General features: G+C 34.0%; 2 protein-coding genes across 5 annotated transcripts; one reads left to right on the plus strand and one right to left on the minus strand.

The window, feature by feature from the left end:
- The first annotated feature begins 60 nt into the window (after nt 1-60).
- On the plus strand, nt 61-9,472 carry LOC113719680 (uncharacterized). 4 transcript variants are annotated; one of them, XR_011825175.1, is made up of 8 exons: nt 61-897; nt 4,399-4,498; nt 4,678-4,734; nt 5,314-5,422; nt 6,362-6,450; nt 6,927-6,972; nt 7,712-7,773; nt 7,890-7,945. XR_011825175.1 is itself a non-coding variant. In XM_027244949.2 (8 exons), exons 1-8 carry the CDS (start codon nt 410-412, stop codon nt 9,034-9,036), a joined length of 1,062 nt encoding a protein of 353 aa, XP_027100750.2. In that variant the 5' UTR covers nt 62-409; the 3' UTR covers nt 9,037-9,472. The 4 variants fall into 4 exon arrangements, 3 of the variants coding, with proteins under 3 accessions (XP_071928312.1, XP_027100750.2, XP_027100751.2); XM_027244949.2 differs by lacking the exon at nt 6,927-6,972 and adding an exon at nt 8,977-9,472 and having other exon boundaries at nt 62-897; nt 7,890-7,986; XM_072072211.1 differs by lacking the exons at nt 6,927-6,972; nt 7,712-7,773 and adding an exon at nt 8,977-9,472 and having other exon boundaries at nt 7,890-7,986.
- Nucleotides 9,473-13,498: 4,026 nt separating this feature from the next.
- LOC113718963 (protein FAR1-RELATED SEQUENCE 5) lies at nt 13,499-16,714 on the minus strand. The gene is given in 5 exon segments (XM_072073054.1): nt 13,499-13,999; nt 14,083-14,728; nt 14,859-15,594; nt 15,596-16,201; nt 16,493-16,714. Coding segments are annotated over 4 exon segments (2,259 nt in total). The 5' UTR covers nt 16,169-16,201; nt 16,493-16,714; the 3' UTR covers nt 13,499-13,695.
- Nucleotides 16,715-17,494: the final 780 nt, after the last annotated feature.

Below are 17,494 nucleotides of genomic sequence, written 5' to 3' on the forward strand. Positions count from 1 at the left end.
AAATTTTAGGCGAAATTCCAAAACTGTCCCCGAATAAGATATAAATATGCGGATTTCGACTGTTTAAATTGTCTATTCTTTCACTTTCCCTTTCTCCTTGTTGTGTTCAGACTAGACTCCCATTTTTATCCTGATCCTATTTCTACTAAATTTGTCCCCAGTCCCCAGGCACTTCTTCTTCTTCTTCTTCTTCTAGCTCCGTTTCTAGGGTTATGTTTTCACTAATAAATCTCGCGCCTTTCCTGTAATGAATTCCTGTCCCAGACGGTCTGGATGATACTACCATTGGATTGGACAGATTTGATTTGATTTGATTTGCCGATTGCTCCTCGGGAATTCCCCAATGTAATGTGAGAATTTCTTTTTCTGTAGATTTCGTTTTGTTTCAACAATTGAATTTTGGGCAATAATGGCGACTCAGTCTAACACGGGGTTTCACAACCACTACTACCACCCCCACCACCACCACCACCACCACCATGCACAAGCGATATCCTTTGAATCGGGCACTGGATTATCGGAGATTATTACTCCCCCTGTCCCCGGGAACTACTATAATCACCACCACCGTGCCAGCACCAGCAGCGCCTGCAGCCGCCATGGGATGCTCATAAATCCGAATATTGTAAATGTGAGTAACAACAGCCTCATGACGACGGCAGCTTCGCCGACAGCAGCTGGGAATATTGTGTATTCGGGGGCTCCTCCTCCTCCGGGTGGGGCAGGAGGAGGCGGAGCCGTTATTACCTCCTGCAGCAGCGGCAGCAATGATAATAGTCCCGGAAATTCGTTGGGGTCGCTTCTCCTGGATACCGTGCCTGGCCTCAAGCATGAAGCAGGCTTGGCTGTTGAGTGGTCTGTGGAGGAGCAGTACAAGCTCGAGGAAGGACTTGTCAAGTAGGTAGTCAGTTCCAGTCTTGATGCCACATTCTTACACAAGCGCACCCAACTATAGATGCAGTTTGTTTTCTTGGGCTTTTCCTTGTCACTCTTAGGTTTGATTGCTTTGGCGTTAGCATTTTGCAATTGTTTTGGTAGTTAAGTATTTCGCCCAGCATTTTTTTTTAAAGCTAGCCTGTAGCTATATAGTCCCCTGGGATGTTCTAGAATGAGGATTTTCAGCACAGATGACAAACCAATAAGCTGATGCAGTGCGGGTAGGCCTTATAGTTCTCAACTTCTATGCGTAGATGTATACATTAATGGAGAAATCAAGGCTGTGAATAAGACAGGACAAGATGAATGAGATCACTACAAATCTAGGATTGATATCTAGGCGCCTGGTATAGTTGAGGAACCTATTCTGGAAATTTGGCTTCCAAAGCCACTTCTGTTCCATGTACCTCTAACCTGCCTAAATGTTGGAAAAATTTGTCCTTTCTTTGTCATAACCTTTGTTTTTAGTTGTAATTAAAAAGATTTACATTTCTTGCCAGCTACTAACTTGACTACTAAAGTTTATTGCCCTACTCAACTTGGGAAACTAGTAGCAAAATCATGTTAACAGTTCTTGCTTGAGGCTATTACCTTTTAGTAGCAAATTTCATCAAGCAAGTACTCTTGGACTGGGCCATAGCTGGCAGAACTAAAATTATAGAGATTAAACCCAATCAATGAACCTTTCAAATAGGCATTTTGCATTCTGCTTTGGTTTTTTATAGTTTTTTAAACAACAGATGGAAGAGCGAGAATCAAATTTGATTCATTACAAAACCTTCACTTTTCATTAAAAATCAAGAAAAGATTTGGAATAGGGGCCATTTTTACAAATCCTCATGCTCGCTAGAATGAACTTAGTGATGGAGTCATTCTCATTAATACAAGGTATGAGTGCTGTGAAATTTCTAGTAACCCAAACATGTACAATTCTTATCACCAAAGTCCTTACCTAACTGACTTCTGGCCTTTCTCATTGTTATTTTTAAGATGCTAATCACATTGATTTTTTTTTTAATCCTTCATACAGTGTTGAATATCTCATGCATCAATTCCTCTTGGAATGAAGAGAGCTCCTTATCTTGCTTTACTTTGTTTCCCATGACCCCAAGGAGCCTTAACAAACCTTTTGCCCCTTCCTATGGTTCCTTGCTTTGCCTTTTCAAGGAGCATGGATATATAGTTTGTGTTTAAAGTTGCTCTCATACTCTGGAAAACTCTGAAGTTGTCAAGACCAATGTACAAGAGTATCTTTTAATTTTTTTTGTAAGACAACTTATTGCCACTAGAAACCTTTATATGAATTTTGTCAGCGCTTGAACTCTCAGTAACTATTTTGTTTCTGAATCTTTTTGCACTTAGTTCTAGAGATAACAGAAATGGACTCAGATCTCATATTAAAAAAAAAAGACTGAGAGAAAGAATTTTAACTTAAATCAAGACTATCACCTTTGGCTGAGTATAGATTGGCATGTAACTCAATCTGCCAAAATTAGATTTTTCTGAAAATACCTTTCTTGTATGACTAGCTTCTGGTCTTTCTGGAATCTTATGGCTACTTTCTTGCATCTCTACTTGAAATTCCAATTTTTGGTGGTTCATTTGTTGATCAAGCCATGGGTCAACCACTGAAGCTAATCTTTTTATTTTTTTTTAAATAGTGACTGCCTATACTACCTTCTTGTCACAGTTCACTTCAAGTACTTATGCCATCTGATGGTTAGCAGAATCTTTGGAGAAAGAATTAAACTTTGATTTATAGATGAAACTTTGATCTTAGGCAAAATATAGAAACAATCTTGAGTGGCTGTTTTTGAGAGCTTTCATGTTCTCAAAGTGTCAATTAAAAGTCCTCATCTTATTGAGTTTCATGTCCATTTTATCATTAATCTTGAGACTACATAGTCTGAGTTTCTTATCCTTTTTATCCTTCTCACCTAGCTGGAACTTGTCCCATATTGAGTTTGAGCTTCCTATAATGCCCTTTGAACTCAAATCCTGAAACGTTCTTGATAAAGACGCATTTTAGTGGTCATCTAAGTTAGGCCCATATTTATCTATGCATAAACTAACACTAGGGAAGTGGCAAGAAAATGAAAATCACTTTGATCCATGATCAAAGTTTGGCTTTTAGGCTAAACCAATAGAAAAGCTTGATAAAGGGGCAGTAACAGTGCACACCCTTAGTAGTTCTAGTAGAAAAAATAATAAGAAACAATTGTTTTATTAGATGTCAAAAACTCCATTACACATTCTAAACCTGAACACTTATAGATATAAATATATGAGATAGGATCTAATGTAATTCAAATCTCTAACTAATCCTAAGCATCCTAATCTAATGGTTTCCTTTTTCTTGCTAAGACAATGGAAGTCAACCTTATTGTACTAATTTTAGAAAATTCATCCTGCATCACAAACTGCATAAGTATCTGACACAATGTGCTTAGATATGCAGTAAATGAAGTGCCTAGTTGTTTTCAGGGTATTTTGACTTGGGCACCATTTAGATTGAAGGAAAGGAATGGAGAGGACTCTAGTGAAGAAAGGAAAGGAAAGTAGATGAAAGTGGAGTCCATCTATCTTGTTTGGATTAAATATGGAAGGAAATGAAAGGAAACACTAAAGATATTGTTTGAATTAGGAAAGGAAAAGAAAGGAAAAATATCACGTACTATTTACGATTTGGCCCATAATTTAACAAAGTCCAATATGTAAACATATTTTAGGACACTCTCATCAAAATCTAGTTAAAAATGATTGACATGTTTTAATTTGCTTTTTTCGGGAGAAGAAATTATAAAAAGTTAAAAATATAAAAAGAAATTTTATAAATGATAGAAAATATTCATAAAATAATTAATATTTGAAAATTTTCGGATATTACTAAAGAAAAAGAAATTAGAGCTTAGGTGGTAAGGTGGTGTGGAGAGTGTATGAAAGATATATTACTAGCTACTTTCAAAAGTTAGTCATCTGCTGCAAAGTATGAAACTATTGATTAGGGTTGGCAATTTATAGGGAACCAGGTTCTACTTGGATTGATTACACATTCTTGCCCGTTTAGTACCTTTAATAGGCTGTTGGCAAAGCATTTATGAGGTGCTGAGCTTGACCTTTCTGGGACTTTATGTGGGTAAATAAAATGTCTACTCTAAAACCTGTAAGTTAAGAAAATTAGTGGTGATGTTTGTTTAAAAGTGGCCATGTAATTTGAAAAATAGAAATGATGTTTTGGAGGTGTTAAAATAAAATATGAGCTTGAAGTTTTGTTCAATCCAAACAATTTTATTTTCATTTTTGAAAAAGTGTGTTGATTATTTGTTTTTTGAATATTGTGATTTCATCAAATAATTGCATCCCCCCCCCCTCTTTTTTTCTCCTGTTCTATGCTGTTACAATTTTTTTTTTTTAAGATTAGCAACTTTAGATATGATAACCATTTTCTTGGGAAATATGCAGATTTGCTGATGAGCCTAGTATAATGAAGTATATTAAGATTGCAGCTGTGCTTGGAGACAAAACCGTACGGGATGTTGCTTTGAGATGTAGGTGGATGATGGTGAGCTACTCAGTTCTTGCAGTTACTTCTGGCAATTAACAATCAAAGGGCAAACACGTGAAATTTAGTGGAATTGATTGGCCGATTATTATTTGTACTTTTCTTAGTTATACCCAGCATGATAAAATGACAAGTCTACATATTTAAAAGGAAATGCTTATATTAATATTATTTGGCAGAGAAAACGAAGAAAACAGGAAGACCATAATCTTGGGAAGAAAGTCAAAGATAGGAGGGTATGCTTGTCTGCACCTTATCTATTATCTAAATGTTGAATTGTGTAATGCAGTGAAACACTTTGATGTTGAGCCAGGGTGACCTATTTCCCATACTAAGACCTAGCATTAAGTTACCAAAGAACAATTTAGATTCCTGGAATGCATTATGGCAGTGAAAATTATGAAGTGCTCCTGCATTGAGATCTTAGGGATTTCTAATTTTTTCTTAGTATAGCAAATCTTGTGTCAATTTTGAACCCTGCAACTTTAGGAGGCTTCTAAAATAAGGTTAATTTTGCAGATGGAGTCATGGCAATGGGTTTTTCTAAATTTCCTAGATCATCTTCCAGACAACTTAAACATGTGTGATAAATAAAAGCACTAGACAATCAACTTCATTCCTTGACTCAACTTTTCTTTATATGAATCAAAGTGGTCTTCCCATTTACCTTGTTGTATTGCCACGAGACTTGAATTCTTCTTATACTTTACATGCCTCTTTCGCAGGTAGGTTAAATTTTTTAAACACTATCAGATCCTAATAATTCTTTAATAGAAATCTTTTCTCACTGATGTTTCCTTCTGATGCTTCTTCAGGATAGGATGGAATCATGCTTAAAAACTACTACTTCTGCTTCACCAATGAACTTGGCTGCATATGCAGTTCCACTACAGCCTCATGATCAGAGTGATTCTACATCTCCTAGTAAGCAATATAGCATAATGCATGTTTTTGTTTCTTGTAATTCAACTCCCATTAATGCATGTTTTTGTTTCTTGTAATTCAACTCCCATAATTCAAAGAGAATGTAGGGGAGTTTAGACTATTTATGCAATCTGAACAAAGATGCAAGATTCATACATATTACTAATCCATTTGAAGTTAGAATATTATTTGGGAATAACTTGACTCCTTGAGCTCTAAAGAAGACTAATAATACTCAAACTGGAAGAAAACAGTGTGTAACTGGCCTCAGTTTCCCTTGTTTAGTAAGGAAGGGAAGGAGAAAGTCGAGCAAAAGAGGGGGGGGATTATATGAGCCTCCAGTTTTGACACTTTTGTTTTCAAAATTTTTTTTTTTTCCCTTTTTGGTTTATCACCTAAACCAACTCTAAATTCTTGTATATTTTTTCCTTAAAAAATCTGGGACTGCTGGATTAATTTTGATAGTGATAGGCTTTTGATGCTTTGTCAGCATTGACAAATACTATGGAACCTGTTCAGTCATTTTCTGTGAGTGAAACATAACATCTATTTATTGTGTTAATACGACAGTGCTTCTTGTCAGAGCATTGTGTTATAAATAAATCATAAAGGATGGCAAACATTTTTCTCCTACTTTTACTTTCACATCTACATATTTAGAGGGGAAAACTAAGGGAAAAGAGAAAGTAGCAGCACTATCAAATGTTCCCTTGAATAACAGATTGACAGTATTGCAATTCAAACTGGCAAAGAATGACATTATTTACATGGTGGTAGTTTTTGCCCGTCTCCCTTCGCTATTTTGTGCAAACAAAATAGTGGTAAATCTGTAATTTTCATCCATGCGGGAACCATCTTTCCCTCCACCTGAGATTCTGATTTAGTTCCTTACAAATTTTCAGATGATATGGTTTTATTGATCTATTCATTTGATCTCAGTTTCAGCTTTAATTGGCACAACCAGACATCTCTTAGAAGAAAACAATCAGGCTCTTGGTCGGGTTTCAACTAATCTTGCCTCACTTAAGGTGATGTCTCCTAAGCCTTCTCTCGTTTCTTTTTGATAACTAATGAACTTTCTAACTACAGTGATAAAAAGAGAGAATTTATATCTCCTACACAAAAACAAGCCTAAAATAATATAAGCCCCAAGATCCACGTAAACTATATAGAAATGACAGGTAGGATGTGCGAATAAAGTTTAAAATGACTGCCTCATAGAGATTTGAAGTTGGCACAAATTAGTATAAAACTGCATTGTGATGCAACAGTTCCATTTACAAATTCTTTCCTTTGTTCCTTTAAAAAATCTATGCACATATAACAGTTGTAGTTTACTGCATTTTTATCCTAGCATTCTGTCTCTTCCACTCCGCCCGTATAATTGACCACAAGAAAAGGGGAAAGCCCTTTCCACACCTTCCACGCGCTATAATCACTGCTGCCACTTGGCCTGATTCTACTAGCCTATACGTGAAACTTTGTTGTTATGAAAATTGCTCAGGGAACTTAATGTGGCTGATTCATGAGCAACTTCTCGTGTTCACAAGGTTTGAAATGATTGGATAAATGCATGTTTTTGGGGGTTCATTTTTGTCTTTCCTCTTCACTGAGCTATTAACAGCATTTCTATATTTCTGTCTAATTTGGTTTTGGAAACTTCAAGTTACTTAAGTAATATAATTCTGTTGGTTGTTCCTCCCAAGATTTTTTGTTGGTTTTTAAGTAATGTGACAAAATCTTTCTGATGTTTCTCCTGAAAAATTTTGGGCGACTTGGTCAATGATGGCAAACCCTGGATAATGAAAACAACAGCTTAGACAAGGTGGCCCATTTTTTAGCCTTAATAATATTTAATTGTGGGTTTTGGTTGGTTAAGATTGCAGAAATTGGAACTCAAATGATAAACAAAAGACTTAATAACCAAATGTAGGAGCAGCTAAACATTTCGAATTTGTGGTAAAATAAATGAAGAACAACTGTAACAAAACTAAAAAACGCAAATTCAGCTTAAGTTACTTGGACTCTCTAGTATCTGGAGATGAGCTTTCTTGATGTGAATGGTCAGATGGAGGTAGGTCTGCATCTAGTGGCATCAAGCTGGAACAGGTTTCCAGTAAACAGTATAAATGGATAAATGATGAATACGTGTACCATGAGGAGTATGTTCAGTGGAATTTTCTGAGTTTGTAAAAAGTTTGCACTTTTGTATTTTTCTTTCTCTTGGCACACCAAAAGAGCTGGCCTTGCCTTTGTTAGCTGACATCTGATTGTAGCATATATCTACAGTTGCAGGATAACATTGATCTCTTTCTTCGGATAAGGAGTAATTTAACTTCAATTTTGAATGAGTATGTCTAACCTCTTTTAGATTCGAATCCTATTTAAATTGATCGCAAAAACTGTGTCCCTTGAATTTTCTTTGGTAACATGATGTTTTTGTGTTTCAATTTGGCTTGTTTTGCAGCATGAGGAATATGCCAGGAATAATGAGCCAAATGCCACCACTACCTGTATTTATTAATGAGGAACTTGCAGGTTCTACTATCTCAAGTTCAACTCAGGTACAGTCAGCATGTTTCACTAGTTTGTTTTCTGTATGTAATTGCTAAGCATCTTAACCTTGCTCTTAGGCTGTGTGATGTGCTTCTTTCGATGATGTATGTTGTTTACTTTGATAGGCCAGATTGTTGTGCAATCCATGCAGGCATTTTTGTTCTTCATTTTTTCTACTTAGTTCATTCATATTATAGACAAACCTTGTGATTCATTACTACCCTTCAGTTTAATGCATTCTCGAATGAATCAGTATTTGCCTGACCTGTCAGCTTGTTGGTTCTAATTGAAGTTTCAAGTGCTCATTGGAATATCTTGTTAAATCTTATTACTATTTCAGAATACGCCTGTGATTGTCATCTAGTAATTTGTGGTGTTGCTGCTAAGTTTACTGTGATTGGGTCACATTGATCATGCTGAAGCCTTTTTGAATGCTATGTTGTTTGCTTATTGTGCCTGTTGAAGGGGTAAAGGGGCATTCACTTTTTCAAAAGGAAGTTACATTTTTGTCTTGTTCTTGTCTTGCATTTGTTTTGTAGAGGTGGTTGGAGTGGAAAAATTCAGAATGGTTTTTAGTACTTTTCCCGTGGAAATTTTTTCTTTTGGTTAACATGTTGTGTTCTATACCTTTCTAGATTAAGGTGGTTGAATATTCATTTGAATTTGTTTTGTGACGTCTTGACTTTTTGATGATTTATACGTTGAAGTCAGTGGCATTTTTTTGGTGTGCAAACTGGTTTGTGGACTTCTCTCTGAATACTTTATTTGTTGACATTATCTCCTAAGCATATTGCTGCTATCTCTTGGGTTGTGTAGTTTTGGAATGAGAAAGTGTGTGATGAAAACTTGTGTCGATGTCTTCGCTATATATGAACTATCTGAAAGCAGTAATCATTCATGTGAATTCTGCTAGTTCATAAGAATTCCATCATCTCAGTGAGCAACCTTATTCATTGTTGTTGATGCTGAATGTGATGTATCTGTTTGCTGCCCTCTAGTGCATGATGATTGGCTCATCAAGCGGGATCCATCTGAAGCAGGAGCCAGGATGCTCATGATCAAGAACTTGGGAATTGAGCTCAGATATAGCTGATCTGTGCAAGTGCAGATATTCTGAAGCAGCTAGTGGGTCTGTCTGGCTTTCTTTATACATATTTATCGCCCCTTTTGGGTTCCCCAATAAGCTTATTTCTAGCGATCAATTTCGAAGCTAAATGCTTCCCGTACTCGATATTCAGACCGGCACAAGAGAAAAATAAGACGCAAGCTTATAGGTGCTTTTTTTTTTTTTTTTTTTTTTTTTTTTTTTTTGAGGTATGGGGCATTGGGGTTGTGAGAAGCATTAGGGAGCAGGAGCCTGTTCAGAAGATAACGTGGAAGATACATGTCAATTTATCTAACTTGTCTGTATAAATTATCTGAGCTAACAGCGACAATTTGGATCCCTGGTGCTGATTTCATGATTTATAGATAGGTGCATCGTTATTACATGCAGCTCCCTCGTTGTGTTATTTGCGTTTTCTTGGTAAAGTGAGTGCCTTGAACTTCATGAACAATAAAAATTTAGTGCAAATGCTAATCGGAAATGTTTGAAAACCAAGATTGACACGACAACAATAGGTGGGATTGTCCCTTCAGGAACATCGGATAAAATTGGAACTGTAGGTGCAAATGGCACTCATTTGGCGGGCGGCCATGAAGTTGGGTAAGATTCGTCCAAAAACGTATCTGGGGAAGTTATGTATTTTTCCTTGCATGTGAGAGATTGGATCTATGTTGCATCGATATTTGGCTACCCGAGGCTGAGGGTGGGTCTTCTTATAGATTATTAATGGAATTCAGAAGAGAATTTTTCTTAACTGGATGCTTGGTCAAATTATATCTAATCTTTTCTTTGGTGAATCAGACTGTCCAGGCAAAACCCAACTAATTTCCGTCCATTTTTAGTTTTTTTCCTTTGCAGTTTATTCTTTGATTTGGCAAACATAAGATTGCAGAGAGCATTACATTTATTAACAAGGGTTAGGATTAGTTAAATTTAAAATGATTAATTATCTCTACCAATGAAAATTCAATTCTCAAAAAGTGAAGAGTTAGACGGAAAAAATTTTTACGGTGAATCATTTATACTCCATTATTAACAGAAATAACCCTCAAAATAATACAGAGGGTTCAAATTCAAAAAATACACAATTTCTTCATTTTTCAATAAACAATACATATTGAGGAATTTCATCAAGATACTGAGAAATTCAACTTGTGTAACATGAAAAGTAATAATGGTAGAGCATGCAACTGATATTTATTCAAACAATTAAGTATTGTTGTGTAAGCATTATTCTGATCTTAGTTTTATTATTTCAATTATGCCCTTATTCATTAGTTATTGAAGTTTCATATTATGCTTTTTTTAATTTGTTATGATGATCAAAATTCATTATATCATATATATTGATTTACAAGAAAATAATGGTTGATGACAAGACAAAATATTAAACATTAGATTAATAATCCCCTTCTACCCAACAATTAGATTTATTACATTCTAATAATAGCAATGATTGTAGCTGTTAGGGAAAAAATTGTAACTTTAATTAAATTTGCCAATATGTGTCTTTGCATTCCATTTCAGTTTTTTTTTTATTTCCATTAAAAATTCTTGATTAGTTACAACCTAATTGAATTTTCAAATCGTCAAAAATATTACTATTCATACCAAAACAAGGTGCTCTTAGGACAATAGAATCTCTGTCGTTTGTGCTTTATGTCAGATTCTGCCAAAAAAAAAAAAAAAAAAAAAAAAAACTCAATTATCTCTACCAATGAAATTTCAATTCTCAAAAAAATTGAATAGTTAGATTGAAAAAATTTATATATGTTGGATCATTTATGCTCCATTATTAATAGAAATAACGCACAAAACAATACAAAAAGTACAACTTCAAAGAATATCCATCTCTTCATTTTCTTCAAAAATGGTGCATATAACTTCATATTGAGGAATTTCATCAAGATGTTGACAAATTCAGCTTACGTATTATGAAAAATAATAATTGTAGAGCATGCAACTAATATTTATGCAAATGAATATTTTCTATTTTATTTTATTTTTACCCTCTCACCCCTCCTCACAGCCTTTTCATCCTTAAATACAAAATTCGAACCTTAAATCTAATATCACAAAGAAGTCTAAGAGCCTTCCCCTGACTAGTAGGTCATTTCTAGTGGTTAGCAAATAATTAACTTTTACTTAGTGTGCAAATTTAGGTCATCCACCTCCAAAAGCAAAATAAAAATTTGGTCATTTATCTTATTAAAAATCAAACAATTTCAGTGGTATTATCAGAATTTATTTGTTGTGGAAAAAAGAAAAAAAATGAAAGAAGTAACTAGAAGTATCGATATTGTATATACAATTCAAAATATTGATGCTTTTGTCAAATCATTTCACATTTGGTCAAAACTGTTAATTTTAAATTGAAAGAGACAAAATGTATCCTTATTTGTTAAAAATTCTATTGAGATTTTCTATGAATCTATAGATAATAACATTTTACGAATCCTTTTTTTTTTTGCTTTTAAAATAATGGTTTTAAGGATAATTAATTAAAGAAGATGAAAAATTAAATAAAATAGAAAATATGCAAATACTAAATTTGTTAAAAATTTTCACAAATAAATTTTAATGTATAAGAAATGTTATACTTTATGATATTATAATCACATGTAAAGCATGTGACCTATTACTAGTATCTCCAAAAGGCTTCTCTAAGTATTTGTTGGGCTTGTCTCTTTTTCTTGATTCTTCATTGATACTTTAAACCATTAGATAATACTTTTTTTGGTTTGAGAGAGACTTTGAATCTTGATAGGGTAAAGGAGAAAGATTGAGAGCCAAACCAAGAATACTCACAATTAGTCCGTGAACCAATGAGTTGAGTTGAATTTTGGGACGATTTGATTGATAATCAACCATTTAAACATAAATCACATTAGTTCTTTACATCATTGCTTGGTTATCATTAAAACAACAGTACTTAAGGGAATATAGGTTCTTCACACTCAACCAAAAAAAAAAAAACTTTGAAGAAAATTAACTAATAAAATGTTGCAGTAAAGGCAGCTAAAGATTGGTGAGATGAATAGCATAGTTGTTTGTGGTAAAACAGACCAGAAAAAGTTCCCATTATAGAATCTTTTTTTTTTTTTTGGGTGTTGTGGGAGGGGGGGAGGGTTGGGGAAAAAGAGTAAAGTTGAACTTGAATAATTTTTAGCCTAAACATGAATATTGGTATGGAATAGCTAATGAATCTGTCTGTAAAATTGGCAAGACATGAGTCATGCAATTGGCATCTCAGCAAAAATGTAAATTGCCATTTTGAGAATGTGGAAGGTTGTACTTGAGAAATCAACAAAATAAGTTACTGATGGAAATTGAGTTTCTTGCACAAATATAATAAATATTCAGACATTGTAAATTAAGGAATGTGTCGAAATAACAAATACAATGTTATGAAACAACTAAAGATGTGGATGTTCATTTGTATTTCCAAGAAGGTTGATTCAGAATCATCCACCAGATTCATTGGTACATTGAATGAAGTAGATACATTGGATGAATCCTTTCAGTTCATTTATGGAGCTATTCAAATGATGTATTTTGAAGTACTAAATTCATGAATGAGTGTTTAATAGGATTCATGTACCTTTGATCTTGTATTACCTATAAGTAGAGGTATTCTAATCTCTCTTTGTAACAACAACAAGAACAACAAGAACAACTTTTGATCGGTTAAAATAATAAAAAAACAATTCTCTATTCTCTCTATACTTCTTACTCTAATATTTCAATCCATATTTTAGTAGTTTATTTTATGAGTTAATCTTTCCTACACCGTCAGTGTAAACCTATTTTACACTGACGGCTCACCATATTGCGCCACCTCATTAATGAAAATTGGCAACCTGTTATAACCTGTAACCATTACCTATTATCAAATAAAAATAGGTTATTCACCTCTTTTTCTGCCTCTTCCTTCTCTTTCTATTGTATTCTCGATTTGCAACCAAATTCCTCCGCTGATCAACTCAAAATTGGGATCACAGGTTAGACTTCTTTAATCTCTCTCTCTCTCTCTCTCTCTCTCTCTCTCTCTCTTTTATATGTATGATGTCTTTTATAAACCCACTTTTACTTAATTTTTACAAAGTGTAAACCCTAATTCAATATTTGTTCAAGAATCGATTTTGTAGTATAAAAGAAAGATGAAATAAATATGTCAAAAAATAAGAAAAATTAACTAAGTTCCTCTTTATATTGCAAAATTATAGTGTAGGTCGATTCCAGCCATGCTAGTGGAAATTCTTATTAAATCTGTTTTGAATATAAATATAACAATATAATGACATTCTAGATAAATATAACAATATAATGACATTCTAGTTAAAACTAACATTCTGGTCAAGTCACTTAAAGTGGACAAATATTCTGGTCAAATATTTGAAGTGGACAAGTGAACATGTATCAATGAAAAGATAAATACATCAAACTATCACTCTACTTAAGTAATCTGAACTTGGACAAGCAAACTTGATAACAAACTATCATTCTAGTAAAGTAATCTAAACATCTAAACAGTACACGTGAATGAATGAAAATATAATTCATCAAACTACCAGGCTCTAAACAAGAGCATTTATTGCTCTTAACAGTCCACTCAATTATTTACTTTGGGACACGTACTTCTATTGTGCCCCTTCTCTTTGCAACAAGAGCATTTATTAATTTTACGAGACTTTTCTAAACCACCCTTCATCCGTAAGGTGCGAGGACGCCCTTTTGATGCAACTGTCACGGGATTGAATAGAGTTATACTCTTCTGAGATGTTTGACCTTGAGTGAGATCATGAATTTCAGAATGTGAGTCAACTTGAGAAATAGATAAACTACTGTCTTACTCATTTTCGTAGGGCAAATCATCAAGTTTATCAGATAATGCTTGCAACCCTTGAAGTGCAACTCTGCAATATTGAGTATGGTGTCAAATCAGGTTAAAAATTTCAATGTCATTTAAAAAAAAAAAAAGTAGAGGTACTATACAAACCTGTGGTGTTTTGCAGATCTTGAAGCTTTCTCTGAAATGCCAAGTGAACGAACCATTATATCATTAAACCACATGCTTGAATTTCTTAGCGGCTCAGCTTGGTGAAGTTTTTCAGAAAAATCCCCCTCATCTCGTCCACAAATAGCACTCATTGTCCAACGATCCAACAAATAATGCATTGGAAGTGAATGAATTTGTTTCTTTATAAACACCATCAGCGCATGTTTACAAAGAATCCCCACAAATTCAAACTTGTGACAAGAGCACTCAACTTTTTGTTCAACAATATTTAGAATTACAATATATGAGGGAAATTCCTTTTGACACTCATGTACCCTATATTTGTAAACTCCATCTTTCATAGTTATTTTCTCAGAAACATATTTCTGGGATTCCAGTAATTCATCTTGAAACATTCTGAAAATTTTTCGTGTATACACTTTGGCTGCTTCAACTTCCATAGGGTACAGAGTTTTCAAAATTGGTTTCGCATTCTTTGTCTTAAAATTTTTTTCTTTTTCTTTATCATACCTTGCCTCAATAGCCCTATCATATTGAGTCACAAATTTACTCATAGCTGTGCTAGAATTCAGATAGTCTTTGAAAAACTTATTCATACTCTCACTTCTTTGGGTAGTTGACATACCTGGACAAAACAGTAGCAATTACACAAAAGTAAATAATTATATAATAAAAAAAATTAATTATCACTATCCTAAGATTTAAAGTCTAAGTCAAATTTTATTTTTTTAACCAAGAAAGAATAAGGTACATACCTGCGCAAAAACTAGCACGCACAAAAGCAGGAACCCATCTTTCACGAATTGAATATACCTTTTGTATCCATGTATTATTTTGCAACTTGTACTTCTCAATTAACTCAGTCCAAGCCATTTCAAACTCTTCTGGAGTGATAGTGTCATGAATGCATTTTGAGAAATGATACTTGAAATCATTGTTTTGGTGATAAATATGGCTAAGTGTCTCTGGAAATTTTTTCTCAATATGCCACATACAAAAATGATGTGTACTCTGAGGTAAAACTCTAGCAACAGCATTTGTTATCGCAGTGTCTTGGTCTGTAATGACAGTTTTAGGAGGGCACCCAAGCATTGCTTCTAACCAAGTTTGCAACAACCAAACAAACGATTCTTCGGTTTCATCCCAAAGCAGAGCACCTCCAAACAAAATTGACTGGTAATGCTGATTAACTCCAGTTAATGGAACAAAAGGCATCTTATATTTATTTGTCAGGTATGTAGGGTCAAATGTAACCACATCACCAAAGTGTTTATATAATGACCTTGACTTAGCATCAGCCCAAAAACAATTAGCTAGGCGACCCTCTATATCTACTTGAATGGCATAAAAGAAACCAGGATTCTCAGATTGTCGCTTCTGAAAATATTGCAGCATTAACTGTGCATCTCCTTTTTCTAGTTCCTTGTGTCTTTTTGTACTCAAATAGTTACAAACATCATGATCAGTGACATTCAAGTTTCCAATTCCCCCCAACTTGAGTTGCTAAAACAGAGACAATCTTGCTTGGGCGAACACCAGATTGGTCTAGCATATCAATCAAATTCTTTTGGGCCACACTTTTTTTCCTTTTTGAACGTAAAAATTTTTTGCTATAAGGAGAGGCAAGTACATGATTATGTTCTAAAACAAGTCTAGCAATAATCCACTTACCCTCTTCCTTTTGGGATACATACACCAATGCTTTGCATCCTTGTCTTGTTTTATCCCGTGGCATATCAGCTTTAGAATCTTTTTTGGAGCGAAATCCTTCTTTGGAACAAACAAATTCTTGTCCAATTATCGATTTATCGCTCCTTGATTTCGTGATACGATTTCTTCGCACACTAAAACCTTTATTGTGTGCATAGTTAGAGTAACACTTAAAGGCATCATCCAATGATTCAAATTCCATTCCAACATATAAGTTCACCTCTTTTCTAGGTTCAATCTGTTCATTAGTAGAATCTTCAGGCATAGATCCATGTGCAGCGTCATGGTCAAATTGATCTTGTTCCATAGGACATTCAATACCAAGTTCACGTTCCATACGACATTCAGTACCCATTGTTTTTCCGAAAGATGCAACCACAATACCAAACTAGAGACACAAGTTTCACACAATTGTCAATAAACATGACAATTAAAACTGCCACTCTTGAAATATTCAAAACAGATTTTGCAATATAAAGAGGAACTTAGTTAATTTTTCTTATTTTTTGACATATTTATTTCATCTTTCTTTTATACTACAAAATCGATTCTTGAACAAATATTGAATTAGGGTTTACACTTTGTAAAAATTAAGTAAAAGTGGGTTTATAAAAGACATCATACATATAAAAGAGAGAGAGAGAGAGAGAGAGAGAGAGAGAGATTAAAGAAGTCTAACCTGTGATCCCAATTTTGAGTTGATCAGCGGAGGAATTTGGTTGCAAATCGAGAATACAATAGAAAGAGAAGGAAGAGGCAGAAAAAGAGGTGAATAACCTATTTTTATTTGATAATAGGTAATGGTTACAGGTTATAACAGGTTGCCAATTTTCATTAATGAGGTGGCGCAATATGGTGAGCCGTCAGTGTAAAATAGGTTTACACTGACGGTGTAGGAAAGATTAACTCTTATTTTATTAGTTTCACAACACGTTATCAGCACGAGTCTCTACTTCTGAACAAAAGGTGAAAACGGAGCCTCTACCTTGAGCGAAAGTAAAACACGAGGCTCTGTCGAGATTCTACTAGTGTCAAATTAACTATTGGGCATTTTCTTGGGCAAACCCTTGATGAATTATTGTGGTAAGTTTTTTTCCTATAAATTTATTTCAATTTCTTATGGCTAATTTTTGAGCAATCAAGAAGTACAAGTGTCTACTACTAAGCAACCACTAAGCACAAACATATATTTTTCGACATCTTTGAGGTAGTATTTCTTCTTTCAATTATATTTATTTATCTTTATTATCGTGAAAATTATTTATTATAGATACTTACATCCTGATGCAATGAGTTTTGGAGATGCCATTATAGAAAATTAATTATGCTTGAGAATCCACTTGTCCTTTGAAATACTTAAATAATAAAGAATGGTCGTTCTTTAAAGAAAATATTTGACCACCTGAAGATGATCAATCATTCCAAAATCTGGTATGATAAATTTACTTATGGCTGCAAGTACATAATTTTGCTATATTTAAAATTATTTCTTAGTTGAAAACAATATGCTCTACATATTTCTCGAATATGCTTATGTAGTAGCAATATTGAGAGAAAATTTTGAGAAGTATTCTATATTTATTACATGCTAGTTCTAGTCCATTCCCAAAAGTGAATGCGACTAAATTTCAACTTACTAGCTATGGTTGCAGCCATAACTATAGTTTTGGTAAATATGTAT

This window comes from Coffea arabica, chromosome 11e, assembly GCF_036785885.1.
Source record: "Coffea arabica cultivar ET-39 chromosome 11e, Coffea Arabica ET-39 HiFi, whole genome shotgun sequence".
Lineage (NCBI taxonomy): Eukaryota > Viridiplantae > Streptophyta > Magnoliopsida > Gentianales > Rubiaceae > Coffea > Coffea arabica.

Coding starts and splice junctions, on each gene's coding strand:
- LOC113719680 (XM_027244949.2), top strand. CDS start 410: ATGGCGACTCAGTCTAACACGGGGTTTCACAACCACTACTACCACCCC. Junction 4,499..4,677: donor TGAGATGTAGGTGGATGATG/GTGAGCTACTCA, acceptor ATTATTTGGCAG/AGAAAACGAAGAAAACAGGA. Junction 6,451..7,711: donor CTAATCTTGCCTCACTTAAG/GTGATGTCTCCT, acceptor ATATATCTACAG/TTGCAGGATAACATTGATCT.